General features: G+C 36.7%; 1 protein-coding gene across 1 annotated transcript in view; it reads left to right on the forward strand.

Moving 5' to 3' along the window:
- The window catches only part of HPSE2 (heparanase 2 (inactive)), a 520,430-nt gene that overhangs the window by 284,541 nt on the left and 209,253 nt on the right, over positions 1-26,636 (forward strand). The window contains exon 4 of the mRNA XM_033130730.1: positions 16,392-16,565. Within this exon, the coding sequence (XP_032986621.1) occupies positions 16,392-16,565 (174 nt within the window). The remainder of the gene's footprint in view (positions 1-16,391; positions 16,566-26,636) is intronic.

Genomic DNA, 26,636 nt, shown 5'->3' on the forward strand with positions numbered 1-26,636 from the left:
CCCTATTAACCACCTCTATGATGCCCTGGCCATTATGGTAATTGCAACCTTTTGGCTTAAGCACCACCACCTGGGTTCTATTGTTTTGGCCCATCATCCCATCCTCATGGTTGTTGAGGATGGGCCAAATGCAAATTAAATGCCTAGTATTTATTGACTGATTTGTGCCTAATGCAAAATAAATGCCTAGTATTTATTGACTGATTTGATTTACTACAAGAATGGGTATGGAAACCTGCAAACCTGGCCTGCAGATAAGAGCCACCACTGAACGTCTTAACGATGCTGTGCCCCTCTCTCCAGGACATTCCTAATGGCCTTGGTGGAATGATGTCCTCTGAGTTCTCCCTTGGACCCGTAACCCTCTGGTGAGTCTTCTGGCCTTACTAATATATCCATTCTAGCATGGCCACTTCCTTCAGTCTCTTTTATTCCTCCCTCTACTATCTGCCAGGGCAACTCAGGCAATTCTACTTTCCTCAACGTGGCCATTACTTTTTCTAGGATTCTAAATGTCATCCTAGCAGTGAGTTAGCGCCAGCCCCTGGGATCCTTGCAGGGATGTTAAATCCCATGTCCCAAGAAAGCAACCCCAAGTCAATGAATTCTTGATTATCTAGTCTTATACCCTGGTCCCCTTGATCGGGCATCTTCAAACTCCGATTCCAGGAGTACTTCCCTGGCTCTTGGAAACATGCTAGCTAGTTCTCACAACTCCTTGACTACACAGTCTTTTCATTTCCTTAACTGGGTAATGCTGGGCTTTAGTCCTAGCCATCACCTGGGCAGCCAGGAGAGGAGAAGGGCAGCTCCTGAGGGGGGCACCTGCTGTCTTGCAAGAAGAGGCTTCTGCAGTGTTTTTTGACATAGGGCAATGCTACCTCTTACGAGGGTAGAAAGGGCCACATTCTAAACTCTGGGGGTTCAGGAGAGTCATCAGCTCCAACTTCTGGGGCATCCATCCAGATGTCCCAATCCCAATTTTCAGGTTACTGGGTTTTTCCAACCAGAGCCTTGCTATTACCATAACAGACCTTTCTTGAGTGAGCATTTAAATGTCCCTGAAGCCCTGTAACTCTATCAGATCTTCAGTCTTCTACTTAGTTGTGTGTGCTCTTCCGCTACAGGATATGAGAACACCTTTATAAATGACCAGAGAAGTCCTCTGGCTCTCACACTTAGCCATTAGTTACTTGTTGACAGGCCTCAATTTCTAATTATTTTTCTTCAGAGCCTCAATACAATTTTGCAATAATCTGCAACTCTGCTGTCTTTGTACACATCCCTCCACCCCCATATTATTTAAATTATTGCAGCTGCATCCCTCTACCTGGCTGTTTTCTCTAGTCACTACCAGTGAAATCTTTAGCACCCACCTACCCCACTCAGGATTGTATCCTTTTTGCCCGCTGGGTAGTGCGTGAACCAGTCCCAGATCTGCATTTCACTGCCTGCTTCCTTGGACCACAGTCTCTGTCCTTTGCAGTAGTTTGAGTATGCCAAGAAGCAGACACAAAGATAGGATTAGATGTGCCAGAGATTGATGGGGGAGTGGGGAGAAGTTGGCGACAGTGAAGAAAGCCTTCAGACTACAGTGCTACCTCGGTTTTTGAACGTAATCCGTTCCAGAAGACTGTTCGAGTTCTGAAACGTTTGAAGACCAAAGCATGGTTTCCCCATAGAAAGTAATGCAAAATGGACTAATCCATTCCAGACCTTTAAAATCAATCCCTAAAATTGCAAATTTAGCATGAATTTTACTCTCTAATGATACGATAGATCCAAAAAATTTACAGCGTTCATAAACCAAAATGTTCATCAACAGAGACGTTGGAAAACTGAAGTACTACTGTAGTCTAATGTCTGTGGAGAGAGGAGAGGAAGAATAGGGTAGGAGGAGTCTTAGACTACAGCACATTCCAACAACGGTTCTTTTAGGCCAATAGGAAGCCCTTAAGCCAAATTTGTCTGTATATGTTCTGCAACTTGCTGGAATGGACTAGCCTTAGTACCTGTGGACACCATGTTCACTCACTGACTGGGAGCAGCTCATGGGAAGAGTGGCTTCAGCATGAACGTAATGGTGAATGCAGAAGGACAGCAGCTGAAGCCAATAACTAGTTATGCTTCCTGTAGCAGGATTTCTGAATGGCATATTTCACGGTGTGCCTGCACGTGCATGTGCGCGCGCATGTGCACACATACACACACACACACACACACACAGAGTCATTGCTGAAGAGCAGTAAATCATCATGTTCAATGCTAGTAGATTAGAGTGTCTGAGGGGCTATATCCAGAAAAAGGGGATTCTGGCATCTCTAATTCAAGTACACACACACAGATAGTACACCGAGGGATCAGACTCTACCATACCATTAGTATTCTAATTTCTTATTCAGAATGGGTTTATACCAAGTTTCTTGGCCAAACTAAAGAAATGACCCCCATTTGTGTCTTTGTTTCCATGTGAAAATGTGTACCAAGTTTCCCACAGCTGACTGACGAGTCTTTGGAACACAACAACATTGTAAACTGAGAGCTCCCTGTAGCCATGAGAGGACTCTTGGACTCTTTCTGGGCCCTCTGAGATATAAGTCACCAAGTATGTGTTCTATCACTGTTTCAGTGGTTTCAACAAAGAGCCTTCTCTCTAGTCATGTCCTGTCTGAACAGAGACTCTAAGCTCAGCAACAACATTCTATCTTCACATCCAAAAGAAGAAAAATTATATAAAGTATGGCTTTTATATGTGACCAACATGACTAGTGCATATGTTTTGGTGTCATCATTCTATCCTGTGTTGATCATCTGCTGAGTATATCCAAGTTACTATATCTCAGCCTATAAATTCCGAGAAAGCAAGGACCATGTCTCATCTTTGATTACATTCAATCCCCAAGTGATTAATTCAATGCCAACAAGTATTTGGTGACCTCTTTTCTTAACTCTCTCCCTCCTTCCCTGGACCAGCTCTTTATTGTTCCCCATTAGAATCACAGCCTTTGGAGAGATGCCCCATATCTCTATAGACTCCAATTTCTCTTCCCTGCATTATTTAGCAAACCGTCCCCCCCACCCCCCACTCATGGGAGAGCTGGATCTGTCCTAGAGCCAAAATGGTTTGAAGTCAAGTAAGAAGTGTTGTACTTCTTACTGCCATACAATAAGATTTATGACTGGCTCAGTGGGACCTTTGCCAAAAAACTGGTTAGTGTGTCATCATGGCATCTTGAGAAATTTCTTCCTAAGAAAATGTCTTTATGACTAAAGAAGCCAAGTTCCATAATGTCCCTATCCAAAATATCGTAACCACCACCTCCACCCGACCAGAACAACAGGTCGTATCCAGAGGCTTCGAGACCCATTTATGGAAGTAAGAATTTTTTTCATTTTTATTGACAAGTTCTGGGAAAGGATGGCCTGTGGATGTTAAAGTAATGATATTGTCTCTTGACAATTCTTCCCAGTTTGTCAGCGATCTCCTACATTATCCAATTTGAATATGTTTTATGCTTTACAAGAAAATTGATATTTATTTTCTTGTTTGAAATTTAAAATAGTCTTGGAAAGTAGTCAAGACAAATATTATTGACATCTGAAAAATAAGGAATCTGAAGTACCGTAGAGTTAAATGATGTATCTAAGGAGTAAACTTGCCAATGATTAGAAATAAGAGAGATCAGAGTGTACGATAATCTTTAGGAAATAAAATACAACAAACAGTAAATACATACTTACTACCCGCACTGTGATGGGCGCGACCACTAGAACAACAAGGACAGAAGATCGAGGCATCAAAGAGTTTAGAATCTGTGACGTGCTCTTCAATCAACTTCAGTCTGTCATTTCTATTAAAAGAAATCAATGAAAAAATATTTTCATTATAGGTATAAATAGACAAGGTAACAAACCAAAGGGTACAGAGGAGCTTTTGATGAAAAGCAATAGTCTCTTGCTCTTTCTCCTCCCAGTACCACCTATCTCAGCCCCTCTCTCCAGAGGCAACTTTTTCATTAAAACAAGTATGTTAAACCTTTTTTGTTTTTAGAATTTTTATTAGGGAAAAAATCTATAGAAAAGGTAGAGAAGGTAATAAAATAAGTACCTGTTTACCCACCAATAATTAACTTTGTTAACATTGATATGTCTTTACATACAAAGGTCTGACAATGAAGTTCGCGAACTTGTTGGAGCAATATTGCTAACCATTTTTGATATCAGAGGGATTATTCATTATAAATTTGTACCAACTGGACAAACCGTTGACCAAGTTTACTATTTGGAAGTGCTGAAAAGGCTGCATGAAAAAATTAGACAACCTGAACTTTTCACCAACAATTCATGGCTCTTGCATCACAACCATGCACCAGCTCACACAGCACTGTCTGTGAGGGAGTTTTTGGCCAGTAAACAATTAACTATATTGGAGCACCCTCCTTCCTCACCTGATCTGGCCCCCAGTGACTTCTTTCTTTACCCGAAAATAAAGGAACTATTGAAAGGAAGACATTTGAATGACATTCAGGACATCAAGGTTAATATGACGACAGCTCTGATGTCCATTCCAGAAAAAGAGTTCCAAAATTCCTTTGAAGGGTGGACTAGGCGCTGGTGTCAGTGCATAGCTTCCCAGGGGGAGTACTTCAAAGGTGACCATAGTGATATTCAGCAGTGAGGTATGTAGCACATTTTCTAGGATGAGTTCACCAACTTAATTGTCATACATCGTATATGTATACATGAATATGTCATTCAGAAGGGATCATATTATACCATTCTGGTAATTGCTTTCTTTCTTTTTTTTTTTTTAACTTTTTAAAAGCAATAATATATCTTAATATTCTTTTCTTATAAATGTATACAGATCTACTTTGCTCCTTTTAAAAATATTTTATATTGAATTTTAGGCTTATGGAAAAGTTCATCAAATTTTATGAACTCATAATTTATACATATTTCATAGAGTTTTCATATAATCTTTATTCAGTTTCCCCTAGGTTAGCATTTGACATAACTATAGTACAATTATAGAGACAAGAAAATTAACATCGATGCAATACTATTTACCTAACCTATAGGCCTTTTTCAAATTTGACCAATTTCCCCACCATTGTCCTTTTGTTGCTGTTGTTCTAGGATCCCATCTAGGACACTACATTGCATTTAGTTGTCATGTCTCCTTCAATCTATGATCGTCCTCAGTCTTTTATTCTTTCTCATGACCTGGACACTTTCAAGAGTCCAGAACAGTCATTTTGTAGAATGTCCCTTAAATTGGGGTTGTCAGATGTTTTCTAATAATTGAACTGAGGTTTTCCATATTTGGTCAAAATACCACTAAAATGATGTCGTGCTTTTCTCAGGACTTCATATGATGTACCTTATGTTAATATGTCTACTAAGGTTAATTTTGGTCACAAGGGTAAGCTGGTGTCTGCCAACTTTCTTTTCTGTAAAATTACTATTTTTATCTTTGTAATGACTATCTTGTGGGGAGATAATTTAGGCAATCCAAGTATCTTTTGTCATCACATTGTCACATACATCTAGGATCCATCAATGGTCTTGACTGCAACGATTATTATGAAGTGCTGCCTAATAGCAATTTTCTATCTCCATTCTTCTCCTTTTTTTATTTGGTATTCTGTGAGGAACAGCTGTTCCTTCACTCTCTTTTATTTACTTAGTCAATGATTTATTTATACAGGTGACTTTTGGCTGTTTATTTTATTCTGTGAGTTATAATCCAATGCTATCATTATTTATTTTGTTGTTCAAGTTGTCCCAACTTTGGTCATTGGGGGCTCCTTCAGTTTGGCTTCTATGGTCTTTGGACATGCATCCATCATTTTTGAGCACTTCCTTACTTTCTGGTACCGCAAGATGTTCTATGCTCATCCTCATTTTCTCTGACCTAGCTCTGTCATCAGTCATTTCTCCAAAGACTGGTTCCTTTATTAGCAAATGGTATTTAGAAACCAAGATCTGAATGCTACATGTGCTCATTGATACTAGAATGTCATTACTTTCAGGCCTGCTCAGATATATATCACACCCATGTACACATCTATATTTCTCTGTCTATCCATCTGTACATATATTAAAAACCATGAGTTATATTGATACCTCCAATTCCACTCCAACTCCACAGGGTTTATGCTAGATTTCTCCCTTTCCTTATTGGAATCTCTTTCTTTATAATTTGTTTAACCAGTCACAATTTGATAACCATTTGGATTGTTTTTAGTTATTAGCTAATAAAAAGAGTGCTGCAATGATAATCTTTGTACATATATCTTGGAGAGATTTTGCAAGTGTATAATATATACACATATACACTCATATATACCATGTTTCCTCGAAAATAAGAAAATTAATTTTTGCTCCAAAAGATTCATTAGAGCTGATTGTCCAGCTAGGTCTTATTTTCGGGGAAACAGGGTATATATACTTATGTACTCATATATACTCATATATGCATATATATGAAAAATACCTAGCAATAGAATTGCATGGGCAAAGGGAATGTACATTTAAAATTTTGATAGATATTTACAAACTATCCTCTAGAAATATTGTTTGCATATTTTAAAATCATTTTCTTAAGGGCACATTTTTTAAAAGCAGTCCTAACCCATTTACTACTGTCAATGTCTCTTTTACTCTTTTCCTATCGCCATTTAGATGGACTTCTGATGGATGGAATCCAGAGGTACCATTATACAAACTGGAAAACTACTTAGTTTTCCCTTTAATCTAGTTAAATTGATTAATGCAGTCATTAGTCTCTAGCCCAGAGTCTTCGGATAGTGTTGTAATTTGTATTCACAGACATTTCCCAAGTTTCATTCTCCTTCAACAGCTTCTGTCAAATTATAGACATTTACGCTGATTTCTTTATAATCTCGTTAAGGTTTCATTGCCCTGACTAAATGGGAGATATTTCTCTTTATATTAAAATTTGCTTTTAACTTTGAGATGTCTTAACTCTGTGCAAAATGGCTGTGTTTTCCCCCTAGGCAATTTTTAAACTGTTCTCTCTTAATAGCTACAATTAAAATTCCCTCCCTTCTTATTGGTTGTACTCACTAATTCAAATGGTTCCCCATTTACTGATGGTTTTTCCTGAATTACAAGAGGCAGAGTTGGTTCAGAGTTCTCTTCACTGTTTCACTTTCATGTTTCTTTTCTGACTTCCACTAGAAATTCCTGTTATTCCTGTCTATTGGATTATCACCTATGCTTCTCCTGTGTGCTTCACTCCACACTGAACACATAAAGCAATGAGGCTATTATTTGAATGTATTTAACAGCATAGTGTAATAGACATAATCTAGAGGGAATTTGCTACAATAAATAACGATAATTGAGGATGGGTGTTTTGGGTGCAGACAGATTATAAGTGGCATTGAATGGGCCTAAATAACACCTGTGTGAGATAGACGTTTATTAAAGCTTACTGTGTATCAGTCACTGAAATGGATGCTAAAAAAGTAGACATGATATCTTTTCTTTGGCAATTGCTCCAGTCTGCCATTAGAGCGGGAGTTAGAACTGAACGATGATAGATAGCGTGGTTGGCTGTTGCTGTAACAGGAACTGATAAATAGCTGGGGGAGACCAGAGGAGGGGGAGCCCCATTATCTCTACCTTAGGGAGTCAGGAAATAGCTCACAGAGAAGATCATTGACCTAGGCTATGAAGAATGAGGAAAAGAGGAGGAAGGATATTCCAGGAAAAGATTAAAAGCTTAGAACAACAGGGAGCCATTGAATAATGTGGTTGTTGAGGAATGACAGGGAGTTCTAATGTGGCCCATAGTTCATCAGACTAGTATTTGAGAAACTCTTGACCAGTGTAAGCAACTATCACACAGATAACGTGGCATATTTGTTTTAAGGATTCAGTCCAATCGTATTCATTTCTAAACTGGCAAAAAAAAGGCTAAAATTTGTGATTGTTGTGTTCTTTTGAAACTTTCATGTGAGGGGAGAGTGGCTAAGGACTTAGACACTTGATCCTTACCCTTAGCTTTTGGAGGACAGTACTGGTGACTCCAAAATGGGGAAATTGGGGCTGAGTACAATAGAGTAAAGTCAGTTTCTTCTAATTGTGAGTACCTGAGACTAGGAACAGATTATCAAATCACATGAACAACAAAATGCAAAGATCAGTCATACTTGAGCAAAGCTCAATTAGTACTGTGTTTCCCCGAAAATAAGACCTAGCCGGACCATCAGCTCTAATGCGTCTTTTGGAGCAAAAATTAATATGTCCGGATATATTATATTATATAAGACCCGGTATTTTATATTTATTATATTATATTATATTATATTATATTATATTATATTATATTATATTATATTATATTATAGACCTGGTCTTATATTATGTTAAAATAAGACTGGGTCTTATATTAATTTTTGCTCCAAAAGACGCAGTAGAGCTGATGGTCCGGCTAGGTCTTATTTTCGGGGAAACAGGGTATTTTGTTATCTGTCCTCTGAGGCAGCTTCCCCAGCCCAAGGGGGGAGGGGAAGTATAAGGAAAGGGGCCTGCTTGGGATAGGTACTGGGATGACGTCTTAGATACTGAGTTCTGTAGAAGATTTAATGCCTCATCTTGCTAGAACTCTGGGGGAGCACAAGTGGAAGCCACAGTTAATGCCCAGGTGAAACTTAAGGCTCCATAATTTCTATAGAAGAGGAATTTAGAGGTGACTGTTAGTTTGGAAAATGAGGCATGAAGCCATTGATAAGCTTTGTTTGTTTAGCACTTTATATAAGATTAAGAAAGTGTCAAATGTCCCTGTTAAAGAATGGGAGGGTAATCATTACTTTGAGGAAAATAAATAAATGAAATCAGGATGAGAGAGGGAGAAGCTAATCCTGGAGAGAGAATCAATGAAGGTGAGAATCAAAAACCTGTAAGCGCTCAGCTTAAAAGGGAGCAGGAGAACAGCTGGGATAGGCTGCTTTGAGGACATTCTTATCTGTAAATCAGAAGATCCCTGTGACAGCCCCACTCCCTGCCTTTACTTCTCTGTACCTCTCCCAACCTTTCAAAATGTTTTACTTGGAATTATATACTCAGCTGATAGTTCTCTCTTAACTCTGGGTTTATATATTCTACCCACTCAAATTCTTAACTTATATGTCTTATATGGCATCTGAAACTTAACATGTCCCCCCAAAAATTCTGATCTTTGCCTTCCCCTCTTCCCTTCTCCCATTCTTCCACACTTCTTCAATGTCAAGTTCATCTTTCTGTTGCTTTCTTTGGAATTTTCCTTGATTCCTTTTTTTGTCTTTCTCACACCCCACATCCAACCCTTCAGCAAATCTTACCAGCTCTACCTGTAAAACACCCCAGGAACCCAACCACTTCCACCACTCTACTGTTGCCGCCCTGGTCCAGGTGTTATGAACCCTTGCCTGAATTACTATGGACGCAACTACTTTCCTTGCTTTCACTTTTGCCCTCTGTTCCCCCTCCAGTCTCTTTTTATCTCAGCAGCCAGCGCAGTGCTTTTAAAATGTGAATCGGGTCATATTCAAAACCATCCAGTGGTTTTCTGTGAAATTCAGAGTAAAAGCCAAAGTCCTTACAATGGCTACTAAGGTCCTACACCGTCTGGGCCTGCTACCAGCCTGAGATCGCCTCCTACGGCCCTCTCCCTTGCTCATTCCGAGGCCGCCATACAGACCCTCTGGCAATTCTTCACGTCGTCAGTCTCATACCTGTCATGGGCCTTTGCCTTCACTGTGCTCTCTCCCTGGAATTCTTCCCATAGCTATCCACTTGACTTACTCCCTCACCTCTGTCGTGTCTCTGCTCAAATGTTACATTATCAGTGAGACTTACCTAAAATAGCATATCACCCCCATTGGTTCTATTATCCTCTACCCTGCTTTACTCTCCCATCCAACCACACCGCAATTACGTGAAACACAAACTCCACGGGGCTACAACCTGTTTTCTGTTGTGTTCACTGCTATAACCCTAGATTGTATAATATTGCCTGGCATATACTAGGTACTCAGTAAATATTTGTTGAATAAATGAATGAATCCTACTAGAAATTCTAGCCACCAGTTGCTTAGATGAATAGGAGTCCTATTTCTTTGTCGGTTGGATTGTTGTTTGTTCATTTTGTTTTGAAAGTGTCAAGTCTTTAGGAAACTAAGGAAAGTGACCATCATTTCCCCCTTAGGGTGAACTCAATGATCTTATCTGTTTGTAACATAAAGCAGAGATTAGCTTCATTTAAGACATGGGGTTTTTTTTTTGACAAAATGAGGTCCTCGGCCTTGATATTTTAAGAACTTATTTCTGGTGCTTGTCTAGTAACTATTTTGTTTCTTTCTTCCTATTATTGTCACAGAACTTCAACAAGTAAGTTGTATGTACCGGAGTCTATTTCTTTTCCTCTACCACTCATTCACACTCCCACCCTAAGTCTAGTTTCTAGCCTTACTTTTGATTAACCATAATGTGTTTTTTCCCCTCAGTTCTTTTTCTCCTCAATCTCTCACCAACACCTACTGTCACTGACCAGCATCTCCTTGAAACTATCTTGTTCTTGGTGCCTTACGACTACATTTCTGTGTTTTCCTCCTCCTTTTCTGTCGCTATTTCCCCCTTTTTCCTAACCTTTGCATGTAGACATTTTTAAGGTTCTGTCCTTCAGAAGCCTCAAGAACTTTCACAGTATCAGCAGTCGGCACAATATCCATGACCCCCAAGCCTGTTCTCTCCCACATCTCAAGCCCCAGCTCCTCATCTTCATCTGCCTTCTAGACAAGGTTCCTTAGAATTATAGGAAAGAGGTGCAAGGGAACCTGACTAGAGGACATATAGGCATTGGCACCCTCTGGTGGAGAGAGTAGAAAGTCATCTTTTAAGTATCTGCTCGCTTGGATGGAACCTGACAGCAGATGTTGCAAGGAAGATTACATTTGTTGAGCACCTACTAAGCACTCTCTATTCCAACATATGAATTTTCTAATAAGCTTTAGAATACATCGCTAGATCTCTCTTTGGGATCTTTCAATTTCTTACTACACCATTTATCTGCAACAAAAAAGATTTGGGTTGTGAGAAATCCTTGGCATGATTTTAAGGCAGGAAATTGCTCTCTAATAGGTGCTGTGAAGGATATAATGAGATACAGAACTAACCTTAAGGAACTTAACAGTTTCAATGGAAAAGAAGTCATTCTCTCTGGAGAAGTGACTCAGTCAAGAGGTAAATCCTAAAGTAAGCCAATATCACAGGAGCTGTCACTAAGCACTCAGATGCCAGTCAGTGGTATAGACCCTGCCTTTAGAAAAGATTGAGGTCACTGGGGAAGTTGGTGTGTTCAGGAATGACTCCATGAAGGAGGTAGGACTTATACTTACCTTTAAGGAAGTGTTTCCCAAACTTCTAGAACTCTACGTTTCAATTTTTACCAAGTTAACAAAGCATCTATATTGTTATTGCTCCACACTTTTCTTTACATTGAAACTTTTTGTTGTTGTTGTTAAATACCTTTGCCTTGTCTTGAACCATCAAATACACAAAATCACAGCTTTGATGTGCTTTTGTGTTTGATATGTATTTGTTTTTCTAATGTACATGAAACAAACACAGGAAATTCTTGTTAGATGGAGATAATTTCAGTTAAGTCCTCTCTTAGATTGTTGATAGGTTCCGTGACTTTGAGCAAAATGATGTATAACAAAACCAGTTTTACCATAGGCTACTTGATGTAAACAAGAGTTAAATTTCTATGGCATCTCATCAAATGTTATAACGAAACAACATTGAACAAAACAATGTTATTCAACGACCTGCTATAGTTCTAGAAAAAGGCCAGTTAAAAGGAATCTGAAAAAAAAAATCAATCATTGATATTAAATTCTGATGCAAAAGTTTGATTAAGATTTTAGTTTATAAATGAAACTAAAAATTTTGAAAATAAATGTATTTTATTGTATACTTGAATTATAAGCTATTGTTGCAACCATGAACAATTTGAACAATTCAAATTAATTGAAATGAGTATTTTTCTGATAAAATAATTTAACTTTTGTGGCACAATTATAAATATTAAAAGACTTCAAAATAGACCTCTCTTCATCTTTTAATATTCAAATTATTATATGAGCAGTCTATTTAGTTATCATCAGAGTTTTCTCTTCTTGAGATAATTGATCTAATTCTTCTAAATCCTTATTTGTTGGTGTAGTTTCATGTGATCTGAGCAGTTATCTACCAAAGTGTTTTTTGTTTTGTTTTGTTTTTGATCTCATGAAATTCTGCTACTTTTGCTCAGATTTGCAACTTGGCTTTCCAAAAGATTTATACTGGCTTTGCATTATATTGGAGAAATTGAAAACATCATTGATTTGATTAGTAAGGATATTGCCAAGCGGAAGGAATATTTAAGTCAGTTCTCAATTCAACAGTGAATATTTTGGTGTTAGGGTGACTTTTATTTTCCTTTGCATCCTTTAACTCTAGGACAGCCTTCTCAAACTTTTTGTACGCTTCAGATAATTCCCAAGTCTCTGGAAACGTCTTGATAAAAATTCTATCTAAAGCTTATACATGTCAGTGTGATCATTTAGTTGTAGATATTATAATCCAACAATAATTGCCAATGATCTTTTAAATAGACAGTGATTGATTGATTGTTTGATTTGATTGATTGATTGATTGATTGAGGATCTGTTTAGTTTGGCCAGTTTCTTAGCCTAGCCTTTTGTAGGCTGTCCCCTCTCCACAAAGGATACCAACTCTAATGTAGATCAGTGGTATAGTTAGAAGAAATTTCAGTTGTTTATTTTAAAATGTATTACTTGATTTTTTTTGTACTTTACTCAAGTAGGGCTAAAAGTCTTACCACAAATTTCTATCATATAAATGCTATTGAGGTATGTTATGTGCTATATGGGAAGTACAAGGATAGGTTTCTCCCTCCAATTAAAAAAAATGTTTTTTATTAGTTTCAGGTGCACAAAACAATGTAATAGTTAAACGTTTATAATTTATATCCCTCACACAGTGATAACCCCTCTCCCCCCGTCTACTACGCCTCTGACATCGCACAAAACCATTACATTTCCACTGTCTCTATTCCTAATGCTGTACTCCGCTTCTTGTAACCATATATATACATATATATATATATATACACACACACATATATATATATACATATATATATATATTTGTAGTTGACATTCATTATTATTCAGCTTCAGCTTCAGGTATACAGTGCAGTAGTCAGGCATCTACACAGTCCATGAAGTGGTCTCCATAATAAGACAAGTGTCCATCGGATACCCTACAAAATCTTTACAACATTATTGATTACATTCCCCAATCTGACTTTCATATCCCCGTGGCAATCTTGTGGTTACCAATTGTGCTTTCTAATCCCCTTTTTTTCTCCCTCACCCCCACCCCACTTCCCATCTAGCAACACTCGGTTTTTCCTCTATGTCTCTGAGACTTTTTCTGATTAGTTCGTTCGTTTAGTCTTTTCTTTAGATTCCACATATAAGTGAGATCATATTGTATTTGTCTTTCTTGTCTGACTTATTTCACTTAGCATAATGTTCTCTAGATCCATCCATATTGTTGCAAATGGTAAGATCTCATTCTTCTTTATGGCCGAGTAATACTCCATTGTATAAATGTACCAGTTTCTTGATCCAGTCATCTACCGATGGGCATTTCAGTTGTATCCATGTCTTGGCTATTGTGACTAGTGCTACGATAAACATAAGGGTGCATACATTTTTTTCAAATTAGCGTTTTGGATTTCTCCGGATACTTAGGAGTGGAATTGCTGGGTCATAAGGTAATTCCATTTTCAGTTTTTTGAGATACCTCCATACTGTTTTCCATAGTGGCTGCACCAACCTGCAATTCCACCAGCAGTGCACAAGGGTTCCCTTTTCGCCACATCCACGCCAGCACTTGTTTGTTGATTTATTGATGACAGCCTACAGACTGGGGTGAGGTGGTATCTTATTGTGGTTTATTTTGCATTTCTCTAATGATTAGTGAGGTTGAGCATTTTTTCATGTGTCTGTTTGCCATCTGTATGTCCTCTTTAGAAAAATGTCTCTTTATGTCCTCTGCCCATTTTTTAATTGGGTTGTTTGTTTTTTTGGTGTTGAATTGAATGAGTTTTTTATAAATTTTGGATATTAACCCCTTATCAGATATATCATTGGCAAATATCTTCTCCCATTCAGTAGGATGCCTTTTTATTTTATTGATTGTTTCCTTTGCTGTGAAAAAACTTTTTAGTTTGACATAATCCCATACGTTTATTTTTTTCTCTTACTTCTCTTTCCTTCTAATTAAAATTAAAAGTGACTTTTTAGACAACCTTTCTTGAAAAGAAAAACAAGTATTTAACTTTATTTTTTAAAATTAATCCCTTTCTTTTCTTTTTACGAATTTGAAGACTTATAATGCAAACATAATATGTTTTTGTTAAGTAACTGTTTTAAGTCAAAATAGAATATAATTTTTCTAAAGGTAGGCTTTTTAGGTTTATGTAAATAAAGTTTTTGAATTTAATTAATGTTGTTTTCAGTATGAAAATAAATTAACATTGTTGAATAGTAAAGTTATTAAAGCTATATGTCAGAACAATATGAATAAAATTATAGCCTCAGACAAAATTTTGTATAAAACTTTGAAAGAAAATGTTTTCTTACTGAGTGACATGAACGGGCTCACGTGAATAATTATAAAATTTATATATATATGATATATATGTGTGTGTGTATATATATATATATATATATGTTGGTTTCATGATGACTTTAATAGGCCTATAAATACATTTTAATTTTAATTGTTATTTTGGGACTAAAAATAAATAATTGCATTTATTTTTTTATGCAAAACCTATGCCTTTTGTTGTTGCCCAGTTACTTGATTATGGGTTGATGTGAGATAAGTTTCCCATGGCTTTTAAGTTCCAACTGAAATGAGGCAATTTCTGTCCTTGTTCTTGATGCTTCTTTAAAAAGACTTTCTCATACATATAAGATGAAAATGGCAGCCCCCCTATATCCCACCTCAAAAACTGATAATGAACTTAACCAAATGATCATGGTCCCACTTTATAGGTCCAAAAGACGTATAACAATTGCTCATGTGGCACCGTGGTCAGTCTGTATCACCTTTTGCAAAACACCTAGTGACATCTTATGGAACTACCCCTAGTGTTCCACAGAACCCCATTTGAAAAACCCTGCTTTAGGGACTTAGATAATGAATACTAGGATAATGTGAACTTCTTTACATAATTATTAAGCTAAAATTTGTTTTTCAGTCTGTATACCACTAAAAGTCATCATCCATACCTAGGAGAACACTGCCTAAAAGGACAAGTAAGGTCTGGATATGTTTAAAAGGAAAAAAAGGCATGCCAAATGAGGAGAATAATCAGAGCAAAGGCCAGTGCAGCAGGGACTTCTAAAATAAATAGAACTGGCTAAAATCAACAAAGAACACATTGACAACAATCGAGAGTCCTGAAGTTGAAGGGGAAATTATGGTTGAGTTGACCTCTACAGGCCTTGAACTAGGAAGAAAATGGTGTTGAAACTCCACTAAGGGTTTGAGGGGTGAGTGAAGCTGATGAAAGTGATTGGGGAAATATAAATCTGGCAGGATGGGAAGAATTTAGAAGCAGACATGAAAGTACAAATACTGCAATGATTCATGTAAGTGGAAATGGGAGCCAGAACTAGAATGGCAGCAGTAGAAGTGAAGGAATGGAATGGGGATGGGACATGTGGGGACTAGAGTTAATGGTATCTGGGATCAACCTGACAATGCGCATATTTGTACTAATGGTTATGGTATTTCCATTCTCAGAAATATTAAAAATGTGGAATTGGGTGAAATTTTTTTGGAAGTGCTGCTAGGTCGAGCTATTTTCCAAGACTCAGCAGCCAGTCCTTTCCCGGCCTTGTTTCCTGACACTATTCCTATTGTTTCATGAAGGAATACAGACCTAGCAGTGCCAGATCTTCTGATTTTTCAAGAAAAGCTACAAATCTAGCTGCTTTGTGATATCTTCCCATTTTAAAATGTTAGCAGTTCAATTTTTGTGTTAACAAGTAAAATATACTGTGGAATAGACTTGGATGCCAATTTGCAACCCCTGTCTGGAACTGTGTGTGCTGCTTTCTAAGTTCATCTTGAAATGTACCCTGAACCGAAAGGTAATAGTCCCTTGTAGAGGCTTCTTCTGTGTAATTCCTCTTAGCAGGGAGCTCATAGAAGGGCTTTTTGTGGTAGCTAATATTATCCTTTTGTCAGAATGTTGATTTGAAAGTTACAAGCCTTTCTCTGCTTCTTCCCAGCCAGGTCTCTAGACAAACTTTATAACTTTGCTGATTGCTCTGGACTCCACCTGATATTTGCTCTAAATGCACTACGTCGTAATCCCAATAACTCCTGGAACAGTTCTAGTGCCCTGAGTCTGGTGAAGTACAGCGCCAGCAAAAAGTACAACATTTCTTGGGAACTGGGTAATGGTAAGTAAGGATGTTATTTCTTCTGAATTGACAAGATAAAGGGTGAGAAATAAGGTGGCCTGGGGTATAGTCTCAGTCAGACCATCTCCAGTACACTGGCCCAGAAAACACTTAGGATGTTAGGCCACTGGGTTGGCCTTCCAAATAGTGAAAGACAAAATAGTGAAGGGCAGTAGATTTAGAGAATCCATACCATTTGCTTGTATAGTTATCTCTAGTGACCTCATTCCAAATATGGGGGAAATGCCATATGTGATTTATAACTAACAAATTAATGTTAAGCCAGATACAACCTGTCTGCGCAGCTTGGGCTGCATTTTACAACGTGTGTTCTATGGAACACTGGTTCTACAAGTTGACCCTTATAATTCAAAAAGGCTTGGCCAGATATATCTGGGGATTTCTCTACAGTACATGCACCTCTTGAAGCTTCACAATGCACATTAGCATAAAAAAGGCTCTGAGAAGTCCTGCTGCAGTGAAATCTGTATAACAATTTTTAACGCAGCATTTCTTAAACCATTTACTCAGAATTGGTTTCATGGGTGTACAACCTGCGCAGCACATAGGCCCCACACTTAGAAGAGACCCATGTTTGGTTTAATGCTCTGCTGTTGCCATCTTGAAATTCTTACTTTTTAAACCAGGGGATCTACATTTTCATTTTTCATAGGGCTGCACAAATTATATAGCCAGTCCTATTTAATTAGTATGTGTGTGTGTGTGTGTGTGTGGGTGTGTGTGCGTGTGTGGGTGAGAGAGAGAGAGAGAGATAGCGTGAGAGAGAGAGAGAGATCTTTTATCATCCCATGAAACAGTACTCCAAGGAACACACTTTAGAGAAATATTGCCTAAATCACACTATTTTTCATAATGATTTTATACATATATATAGTATACATATACTATATATATACTGTACATATATGGTATATACATATATGGCATATATATGTACACACACACGCACACACACCATATATGTATGGTTTATATATAGTATATGTATACTATATATATGATATTTTGTAGATTATATGACTAATATTAGTGAGTTAATTAATATGGGTTTTAGTTAAAATTATGGATAGTATAAATTTGAAAATATTCTGATTCTCTAATTAAAAGACGTTTTAGAAAACCTTAGAATAAGACAATTGAGTCTAACAAACTAAGACTTCTCTTAAAATCACTGTAACAAATTGAGATCAACATTTTTGTGCATGGCCTCATATATCCGTAGCTAACCCATATTTGTTTGCAGTGCTGTGTTTGTGTGTGTGCACACACCCACATACAAATGCACATGTGTATATTTACTGCACTCTACGATTTGAAGTCCTAGTAATAAGATAGGAAGGAATGAGGGAAAGGATAGGAAGGGAAGAATAAGTGTTCTATTTTCCTATCTGTAGCCATTAACTGGAATGTAGCTCCGTTTTTTTCCTCTTATTCTTCCTTTCTCGCTTCCTCCCCTGGAGTGGTGGAAATTTGGGGAGACTTAGGGAACAGATGGAGAGCCACTGAGTTGAACTGATGATGCTTTGGCTGTAGGGGAAGATACTGGGGTAGCCTGAGGTTTTTCATCTTCCCAAACTATTTGGGTACCATACATTCTATTGTAAAAGCAAGAGTGATGTGATCAGATTTGACTAGGAAAAATTATTACGTAGTAGGCCAAGTTCTTTACTGATCTCTCCACTTCCGATTTTCTATTTTACACTCCTTGGAATTCTGTATTTTATGTTGTCTCCTCACCCGCTTAACCTTACCCTGCTGCAATATCAGACTCCACCCAGCTTTGCTCTCTTCTCCAAACAGAACAACATATTCTTTAAACAGTACATTCCCCAAACAGGGCATTATACCTGTCATGAGGGACCAATTAGACATACTGTTTAAAATGGGTGCGTATAAGACAGTCAGAAGTGGTAGGGTCTCTAAGGAACTGGAGAACACAGACTCTTCCTAAAGGCTTTGTTTGTTTTCTTTTTAAAATATTGGGCTACCTAAATAAAATTGGTTTGTAAAAATATCTCAGCTAGTTATAGATAAGCCCAAAGCAATTAAAACTTACCTACAAGTGATTGAGGGGAATAATTCCTCCAGGGTTTTTGGCATCTCTGAATGTGGGAGCTTGCTAAACTAAATAAATCTTTAATTGGTATAACTGGAGTGATTTGGAGGTGGGTGTGGGTGGAGACAGAGTATATGCCTCCTTCTGCACGTACCCACCTATTCTAGACAACTAAGAGCCTCCCCTTCCCATCCACCTCTTTCCCCCAAATTATGCTAAATAGTTTGGAGATGGAGCTAATTACGTTTTAAAAACGTAATTTAGTCACCTTAGACACACAACACTTGATTCTCATCACCATCTTTTAAAACATCTCTTCAGGGTTTAACAAAAACAAAGAATCATTTGTGAGAAGGAGAAAAGGCACAGTGATAGATAAGAAAATAAATGAGTACATAGATAGGAATAGATAGGAAAATAACCAAATCTATGCGTTTAAAAATGTAATAAAGTAGACAATATCTGGTAATGTTTTTATGAGCATTTCTGTCCAGGTAGATAAAGATGAGTTTGAGTTTCTAGTCAAGAAGACTAGACTTGGTCCTTTTCCACTACCCCCCCTTCCCTTTTATTTTAAAATCTGCATTTCTATTTTTTTTTGATATGACTAATAAATAGTCTACCCAACTCAACATACCTTGTAGGGTTTGAGGAAGATTTATTTTGCTGCTTCTTCTAATTCATTTTACACCTACTGAAGTTTTTCTTGTGCTAGTGAATCATATCCCGTAAGATACAGTGTATATTCTGCCCTTCCCCCTCAAAAATTATCTGCAGGTCATCCTCCTGGCGTAGACTTGTCTCTCCAAACTTTTATCTGTTTTCTTCTTTGTAACCTTATTTTGTTGGACAGAGGTAATAATTGAACCATTATATCCAGATTTAGGGAGGGACAATGAAACTGGTCGTCCTTTTATCACTCATCCTCCCATATACCCACATCCTGTTAACAAATATTTTATCTTTAGAGCAAATCCAGCACGGGAAAAACAAAAGTAGACATTTCTTTGGTTGTTTCTCCAAGAACAGCTAACCTTCAAGTAGCTCTTTTTATCTCCTTTGATATCAATGAATAGCCAGATATACCCAATATCAAAGGTGAAGCTTACAAAAGTTTAGGATGTCAAAATCTGTGAAAGAATGACTTTCTTGATACAAGATTTTAAACCACATTTGTAGATGTTTCCTTAAATGTTATAAATTGTAAGCTCTTGTATTTGATGAAGGCTAGGTGATGATTATAGTTATTTGCATTTCTGTTAATCATTGGTGAATCTAAAGTAAGGAAGACCTGTGGGTATTTTCAAGCTGCGACTCAAAACCTGGAAGTGTAAAATAAGAATTTTAGTCCAGTTCTGCTCCAGGGACATGATATTTCTTGTTTAGAGGGGTATCCTTAACAAAAATCCTCTGAAAAAAATGTAGTGTCTTTAACTGAAGTTTACATTATGAATCGCTCCCTAAAATAAATGTGTTCCCCAAATAGATTAGCCCACTTCTGTGAGCAAATAAAGCTACTGTAATTAAGTACTTAATTAGTGTCATATATTCTTCCCTATACCTTACCTATACATCCACCAATTATTCTTTTAGTGGTTTTACTTATATGACTCAGTTCCCTGAAACTGGATATGTACTGAGCAATTTCATAAAATCAAATTTCTGACCTTACAAAATTGAATTCCTTACAGATGATGACTCTGGCAGCTCAGCTTTATTTAGTCGTGCATTCACTTAATATTTATTAAGCTTTCAGTCTGTGTTTGTGTGGATGAATGTACAGTGTATTTATGTATAGCCATTTATACATTTTGATTGTATACATTTGTGTATATATAACAGTTACAACTTTGGGAAGGCCCAGCACAGGGTTGAACCACTCTGTCTTCAAACACATTGCCAATTGTTTATGTGGCTAGGTCATAGCCCAGAGCTTTAGAGAACTGTATGTTCATAGGCTAGAGTTTTGATGGTTAGGGAAAGAGAAGAGAGAGCAAAAGGAGGAGCAGAAAAAGGAGGAGCAGCCCTGTGGCACAAAGAGATGAAAAACCATAAGTAGTTTCTTTACCGGCTTCCTTTTCTCCTTTCCCTCTCCCTGTCTGCTTCTCACCTTCATTACCTTCATCTTCTCATTTCTTTCTCCACATACTCCCCTCCACATACGTACTTTCATGCTATTTACTTATTCCTTCATTTAATATGTATGTACTATTGAGCACCTGCTGTGAAAAATATGCCAAGTGCTGGAGTGGGAGTTGGAGGATATCTTTGAAGTCCTTCTCTGCCCACTACTGCAGTGCTTGGGAGAGCGTACTGTGGTGGAGAGTGAATATACACAACAAAGAATTCCTAGTCTCTAGGAAGTTATTCTCTAAAGGTAAAGACAGGATAAACTCAAAACCATTGAACAATTAAGCCTTCCTATAAAAGAAACGGAGGAGCTTTTATAGTTAGAAAGGAGTATAGAATAAACCGGAGAAGTTGTTAAACTAACAAATAATATAGGATAAAAGTGTAAATAATGCATAAAGGTGTTGATAAATATATAGCTTACATTTATAAGCATTTAAGTTAATTATTCTTTTATTATTAACGGAATTTAGTGGCTTGAGTTACATCAATTCTTTATTTGAATTATTTGTCATAGTGGAGAACCATGTTCTCTCATGAACATGGTTTAGTGTTACAGTTTACAGTGTTTATCTGTTTAGTTTTACAATTAGATAGTTGAAGGACACATTTGTGGGATAGCTGCTACGTGTGTGGAGGTTGGATGAATCGTTGATATGACCAAGATCATTTATTTTATTGTTATCACAGATATGAGTCGGGTGCAGCTGACTCTTTAAGAAATACAATAAATAATTAACACCTTCTACTCATTTCTTAAACACTCCCTTTTATTTGCTTAGAACAGGGTACTATGAAAGAGAACACATCTAACTGACATTGTCCAATAGCTCTCCTGCCTACTATTCTTAAATATTTTAAAACCCTTCCATTACTTGTAAAAGCTAAAATAGAATCTGTTGTTCTGACTTACCTCATTGTCACACCAGTGAATTCTCTGTCCGTATTAGGTTGACAAGGGACAGAAAACCTGCTGTGGTCATTTTTTTGGCTTTGGGTACTAGACATGCACCCGCAGTGACTGTTCACAGCATATAAGGCCAACTCCATATCTCATTTAAAAGACTGAGCCACGATTCCCACTATATGCCATTCAGGCAAAGGTAGAGCTATAGAGAGTGGTTGCCAGGACTTCCGGGAGATGGAGGGAAGGATGACTAGATGGAGCATGGGATTTGGGAGGGGGGTGAACTTATTTTGTTTCATACTGTAATGATGGATACATAATATGGTGCATTTATCAAAACCCATACAGCCCTGTGGCTCAAAGAGTAAATCCTAATGTGAACCAGGGACTTGAGTTATAATAATGTATCACTATTGGTTCATCGATTGAAACAAATGTACTGCACCAATGGTACCATCTACCAATGGTACCATCTACCAATGGTAGATGTTAATAATGGGAGACATTGTGTACGTGGAGGGGGAGGATGGGGTGGAAATATCTGTACCATCGATAGAATTTTCTGTAAACTGAAAATTGCTCTAAAAGATAAAAACAAGGTCTATTAATTACAAAAATAGACTATGAGCCCTGGTGTAGACCTACTACTTAGAATTATGAATATCATTTGTTGTATTGTTTCACTTCATACTAAGGACAACCCAAGAATCAGTTAAAAGAATATTATTGGGCAGAAGATCTGAATAGACATTTCTCCAAAGAAGAAATAGAAATGGTCAATAAACACAAAAAGATGCTCAACATCATTAGCCATCAAGGAAAAACAAATCAAAACCACAATGAGATTGTACTTCACATCCACGAGGATGAACATAAGAATAATAAAAAAAGGAAAGTAACAACTGTTGGCAAAGTTGTAGAGAAATTGGAACCTCTCACATGCTGGTGGAAATGTAAAATAGTGTAGCCACTTTGGAAAACAATATGGTTCCTCAAAATGTTAAACATAGAGTTACATATGACCCAGCAATTCCACTCCTAGGTATGTATCTAAGAGAAATGAAAACATATGTCCACACATAACTTGTACACAAATACATAGTAGCTTTATTTATAATAGCCAAAAAAACGGAAACAATCCAAATGTTCATCAACTAATGAGTGGATAAATAAAATGGATATAGCCATACAATGGAATATTATTTGGCCATAAAAAGGAATGAGGTACTGATACATGCTACAGCGTGGATGAGCTTTGAAAAGATTATGCTAAATGAAAGAACCCAGTTACAAAAGACCACACTGTATGATTCTGTTTATATGAAATGTTTAGACTAGGCAAGTCTAAAGGGACAGAAAGTACATTAATGGTTGCCTATCCCAAGGGTTGACTTGGGATGAGGGGTGACTGCTGAAGAGAGTCAGATTTATTTTTGGGTTGACGAAAATCTAAAATTTGTTGTGGTGATGGTTGCACAGCTGTGTGGATATACTTAGAACCAATGAATTATATACATTAACTTAGTGGATTGTATAGTATGTAAATTATATCTCAATACTGCTGTGCCCCCCCCCCAAAAAAAAAAGAAAAAAAGAAAATTGTATGTTTATCTTTTTTGTTTTAAAGGGAATGCATATTTTGTCACTGATTGGTGACAAAAGACTTAAGAGTTATTTCCTTAGGAGGTTTACATTTGCAATTAGCAACAATATTGTCATCCTTTATTTGCATATTATTTAGTTTACATAGCACTTCCTAATACTCTTCCATTTGGATGTCAAGATGCTAAATAAAGTGCCTTATGATGTAACTATTATACAGGCGAGGAAACACTGAAAAATGTGAGGGGAATTGCTAAAGGCAGCAGTAAGTGCTAAATCTACGTCAGGAACTTGGGACTTCTAACAGAATGGGGGGGTACTTTTTCTATTACCGTTGTTTTTTTTAATGGTAGTAAAACTTCTTAACTTTCTTCACTTCATTAACTTTCATTCAACAAATATTTGACTACCTGGGATGTGCCAAAGGTACTGTACTAGTTTTGAGAGAGGAAACAGTAAATAATAAATAAATATCCCTGCCTACATCCTGGTAGAGGGGACAGATAATAAAGAGGATTTAAAAACAGTTTATCATTATTCTCTCTCACACATTTTTGCCCTTTTGTAATTCAAATTGAATATTCAAGTTGACCCTATTGCTTTTCTACCAATGAATTAATGTAGCCCTCCCTCCATCCCTTTCCTTGTCCCTGCCTCTCTCCCTCCCTTTCTTTCTGTTCATTTTACAATTCAGTGATCCTTAGTAAATTCACAGACTTGTACAACCATCTCCACAGTACTTTTTTTTAAAATTAAAGTTTATTGGGGTGACCATTGTTAGTCCATGGTCCAATTTTAAAACATTTCCATCACTCCAGAAAGATCCCTCCTGCCTGTTCGAGGTCAATCCCTGTAACAATTCCCAGTCCCAAGAAACACTAATCTGCTTTTTGTCATTATAGATTTGTCTTTTATGGACACTTCATATAACTTCATATAAGATACACTATGTAATCTTGTATCTGATTTCTTTCACTTACCATGTCTTGAGGTTTATCCATATTGTAGCATGTAAAGTAGTTCATTCCTTTTTACTGCTGACTAGTGTTCCAATGTATAGACGTATATCACAGTTTGCTTTTCCATTCACCAGATGACAGACATTTAGATTGTTTCTACTTTTTGTCTATGATAAATAATGCTGCTGTAGACATTCATATACAAGTCTTTGTATAGATATATGCTTTCATTTCTCTTAGGAAGATATCTGGGAGGGGAGGGGTATTGCTGGTTTGTATGGTAAATTTATGTTTATTTCTTAACAAACTGACAAACTATTTTCTAAAGTAGCTGTACTGTTTTACATCTTCACCAGTGATGTATGAGGGTTCCAGTTTTTCTACATCTTTGAAAAACACTTTATAACGTCTGTCTTTTTGATCATAACCATTCTAGTGGATTTAAAGTAATATCTTAGTCTGGCTTTAATTAGCACTTCCTTAGTGACAAATGAAGTTGAGCATCTTTTCGTGTGCTTGTCACCCATTCCTACGTCTTTGGTGAAATGTCCTCTCAAATCTTTTGCCCTTTTAATTATGTTATCTTATTATTGAGTTGTAAGAGTTTTAAATATATTCTGGATGCAAGTTCTTTATCAAATATATGATTTGCAAATATTTTCTCCTAGTGTATAGTTTATCATTTCATTTTTGCTATGGCATCTCTTGAAGGGCAGAAGTTTTGAATTTTGATACAATTCAGTTTATCAAATTTTTATTTTATGGATCATGCTTTTGGTGTCAGAGCTTTGCCTAATCCAAGGTCACAAAGTGCTTTCTTCTGTATTTTCTTCTAAAGGTTTTAGAGTTTTTGCTCTTACATCTGGGTGTAAGATCCATTAGGAGTTTATTTTTGAGTACGGTGTGAAGCAAGAGTCTAACTTCATCTTTTTACATGGGGATATCAACTTGTCCCAGCACTGTTTATTTAAAAGACTATCCTTTCCCTTATTAGATTCTCTTGACTTTTGTAAAAAATCTGTTGACCATAAGTGGGTTTATTTCTAGACTCTTAATTCTGTTCAATTCATCTGCATGTCTGTCCTTGTACTAGAACTACATTGTCTGGATTACAAGAGCTTTATAATGAGTTTTGAAATTGGGGAGTGTAAGTCCTCCACCTTTGTTCATCTTTTTCAAAATTGTTTTGGCTATCCCAGGTATTTGTATTTTCACCTAAATTTCAGGATCAGCTTGTTAACTTCCTCAATAAAGCCTGCTGGAATTTCAATAAAGCCAGCGTTGAATCTACAGATCAGTTTGAGGTAAATTGCCATCTTAACAATAGTGAGTCTTCCCATCCATGAGCATAGGTATTTCCCCATTTATTTAATTTTTAATTTCTCTCAACAGTGTTTTTTTCAATTTTCAGCATACAAGCTTTGTACTTTTGTTAAATTCATTCTTAAGTATTTTATTCTTTTTGATGCAATTGTGAATGGAATTATTTTTTAATTTCATTTTTGTATTGTATATTGCTAGTATTTAGAAATACAATTGGTTTTATATATTGATCTTTATTCTCCACCTTGCTGAACTTGTTTTTTAGATCTTGTATTTTTTCCCGCATATGTGTAAATTCTATAGGATTTTCTGTATACAGGATATGTTGTCTGAGAATGAAGGCAGTTTTACTTCTTCCATTCCAATTCAGATGCTTTTTATTACAAATGTTGAATATAAGTGAGAAGAGCACACATCCTTGCCTGGTTCCCCATCTTAGAGGGAAAATATTCAATATTTCACCATTAAATATGATGTTTTACCATTGAGCATTTCACCATTAAGTATATATGTTATTCTTAGATATTGTTTATCAGATGAAGGAGTTTCTCTTCTATTCATAGTTTGTTGGGAGTATTTATCAGGAAGGGATGTTGGATTTTGTCAAAAATTTTTTGCATCTATTGAGATATAATGTGGTTTGGGTCTTTTATTCTATTAATATGGTAATTTATATTAGTTGGGTTTTGACATGAAATCAACCTTGTATAAATCTCACTTGGTCGTGGTTTATAATTCTGGTGTATATATATATATATATATATATATACACACACACACACACACACACACATATATATGTATATGGCTAGATTCAGTTTGTAAATATTTTATTGAGGATTTTTGATTCTATATTTATGAGGGATATTCACCTGTAGTTTTCTTGTGATGTCTTTTTCTGGCTTTGGCATCAGGGGAATATTAGCCTCATAAAATGAGTTGGTAACTGTTTCCTCTTCTTCCAATTTTTGGAAAAGTTTGTGAAGGATTGGTATTATTTCTTCCTTAAATATTTGATAGAACTCACCAATGAATCCATCTGGGTCTGTGCTTTCTTTGTGGAAATATTTTTA

Source organism: Rhinolophus ferrumequinum, chromosome 16 (assembly GCF_004115265.2).
Source record: "Rhinolophus ferrumequinum isolate MPI-CBG mRhiFer1 chromosome 16, mRhiFer1_v1.p, whole genome shotgun sequence".
NCBI classification, from domain to species: domain Eukaryota; kingdom Metazoa; phylum Chordata; class Mammalia; order Chiroptera; family Rhinolophidae; genus Rhinolophus; species Rhinolophus ferrumequinum.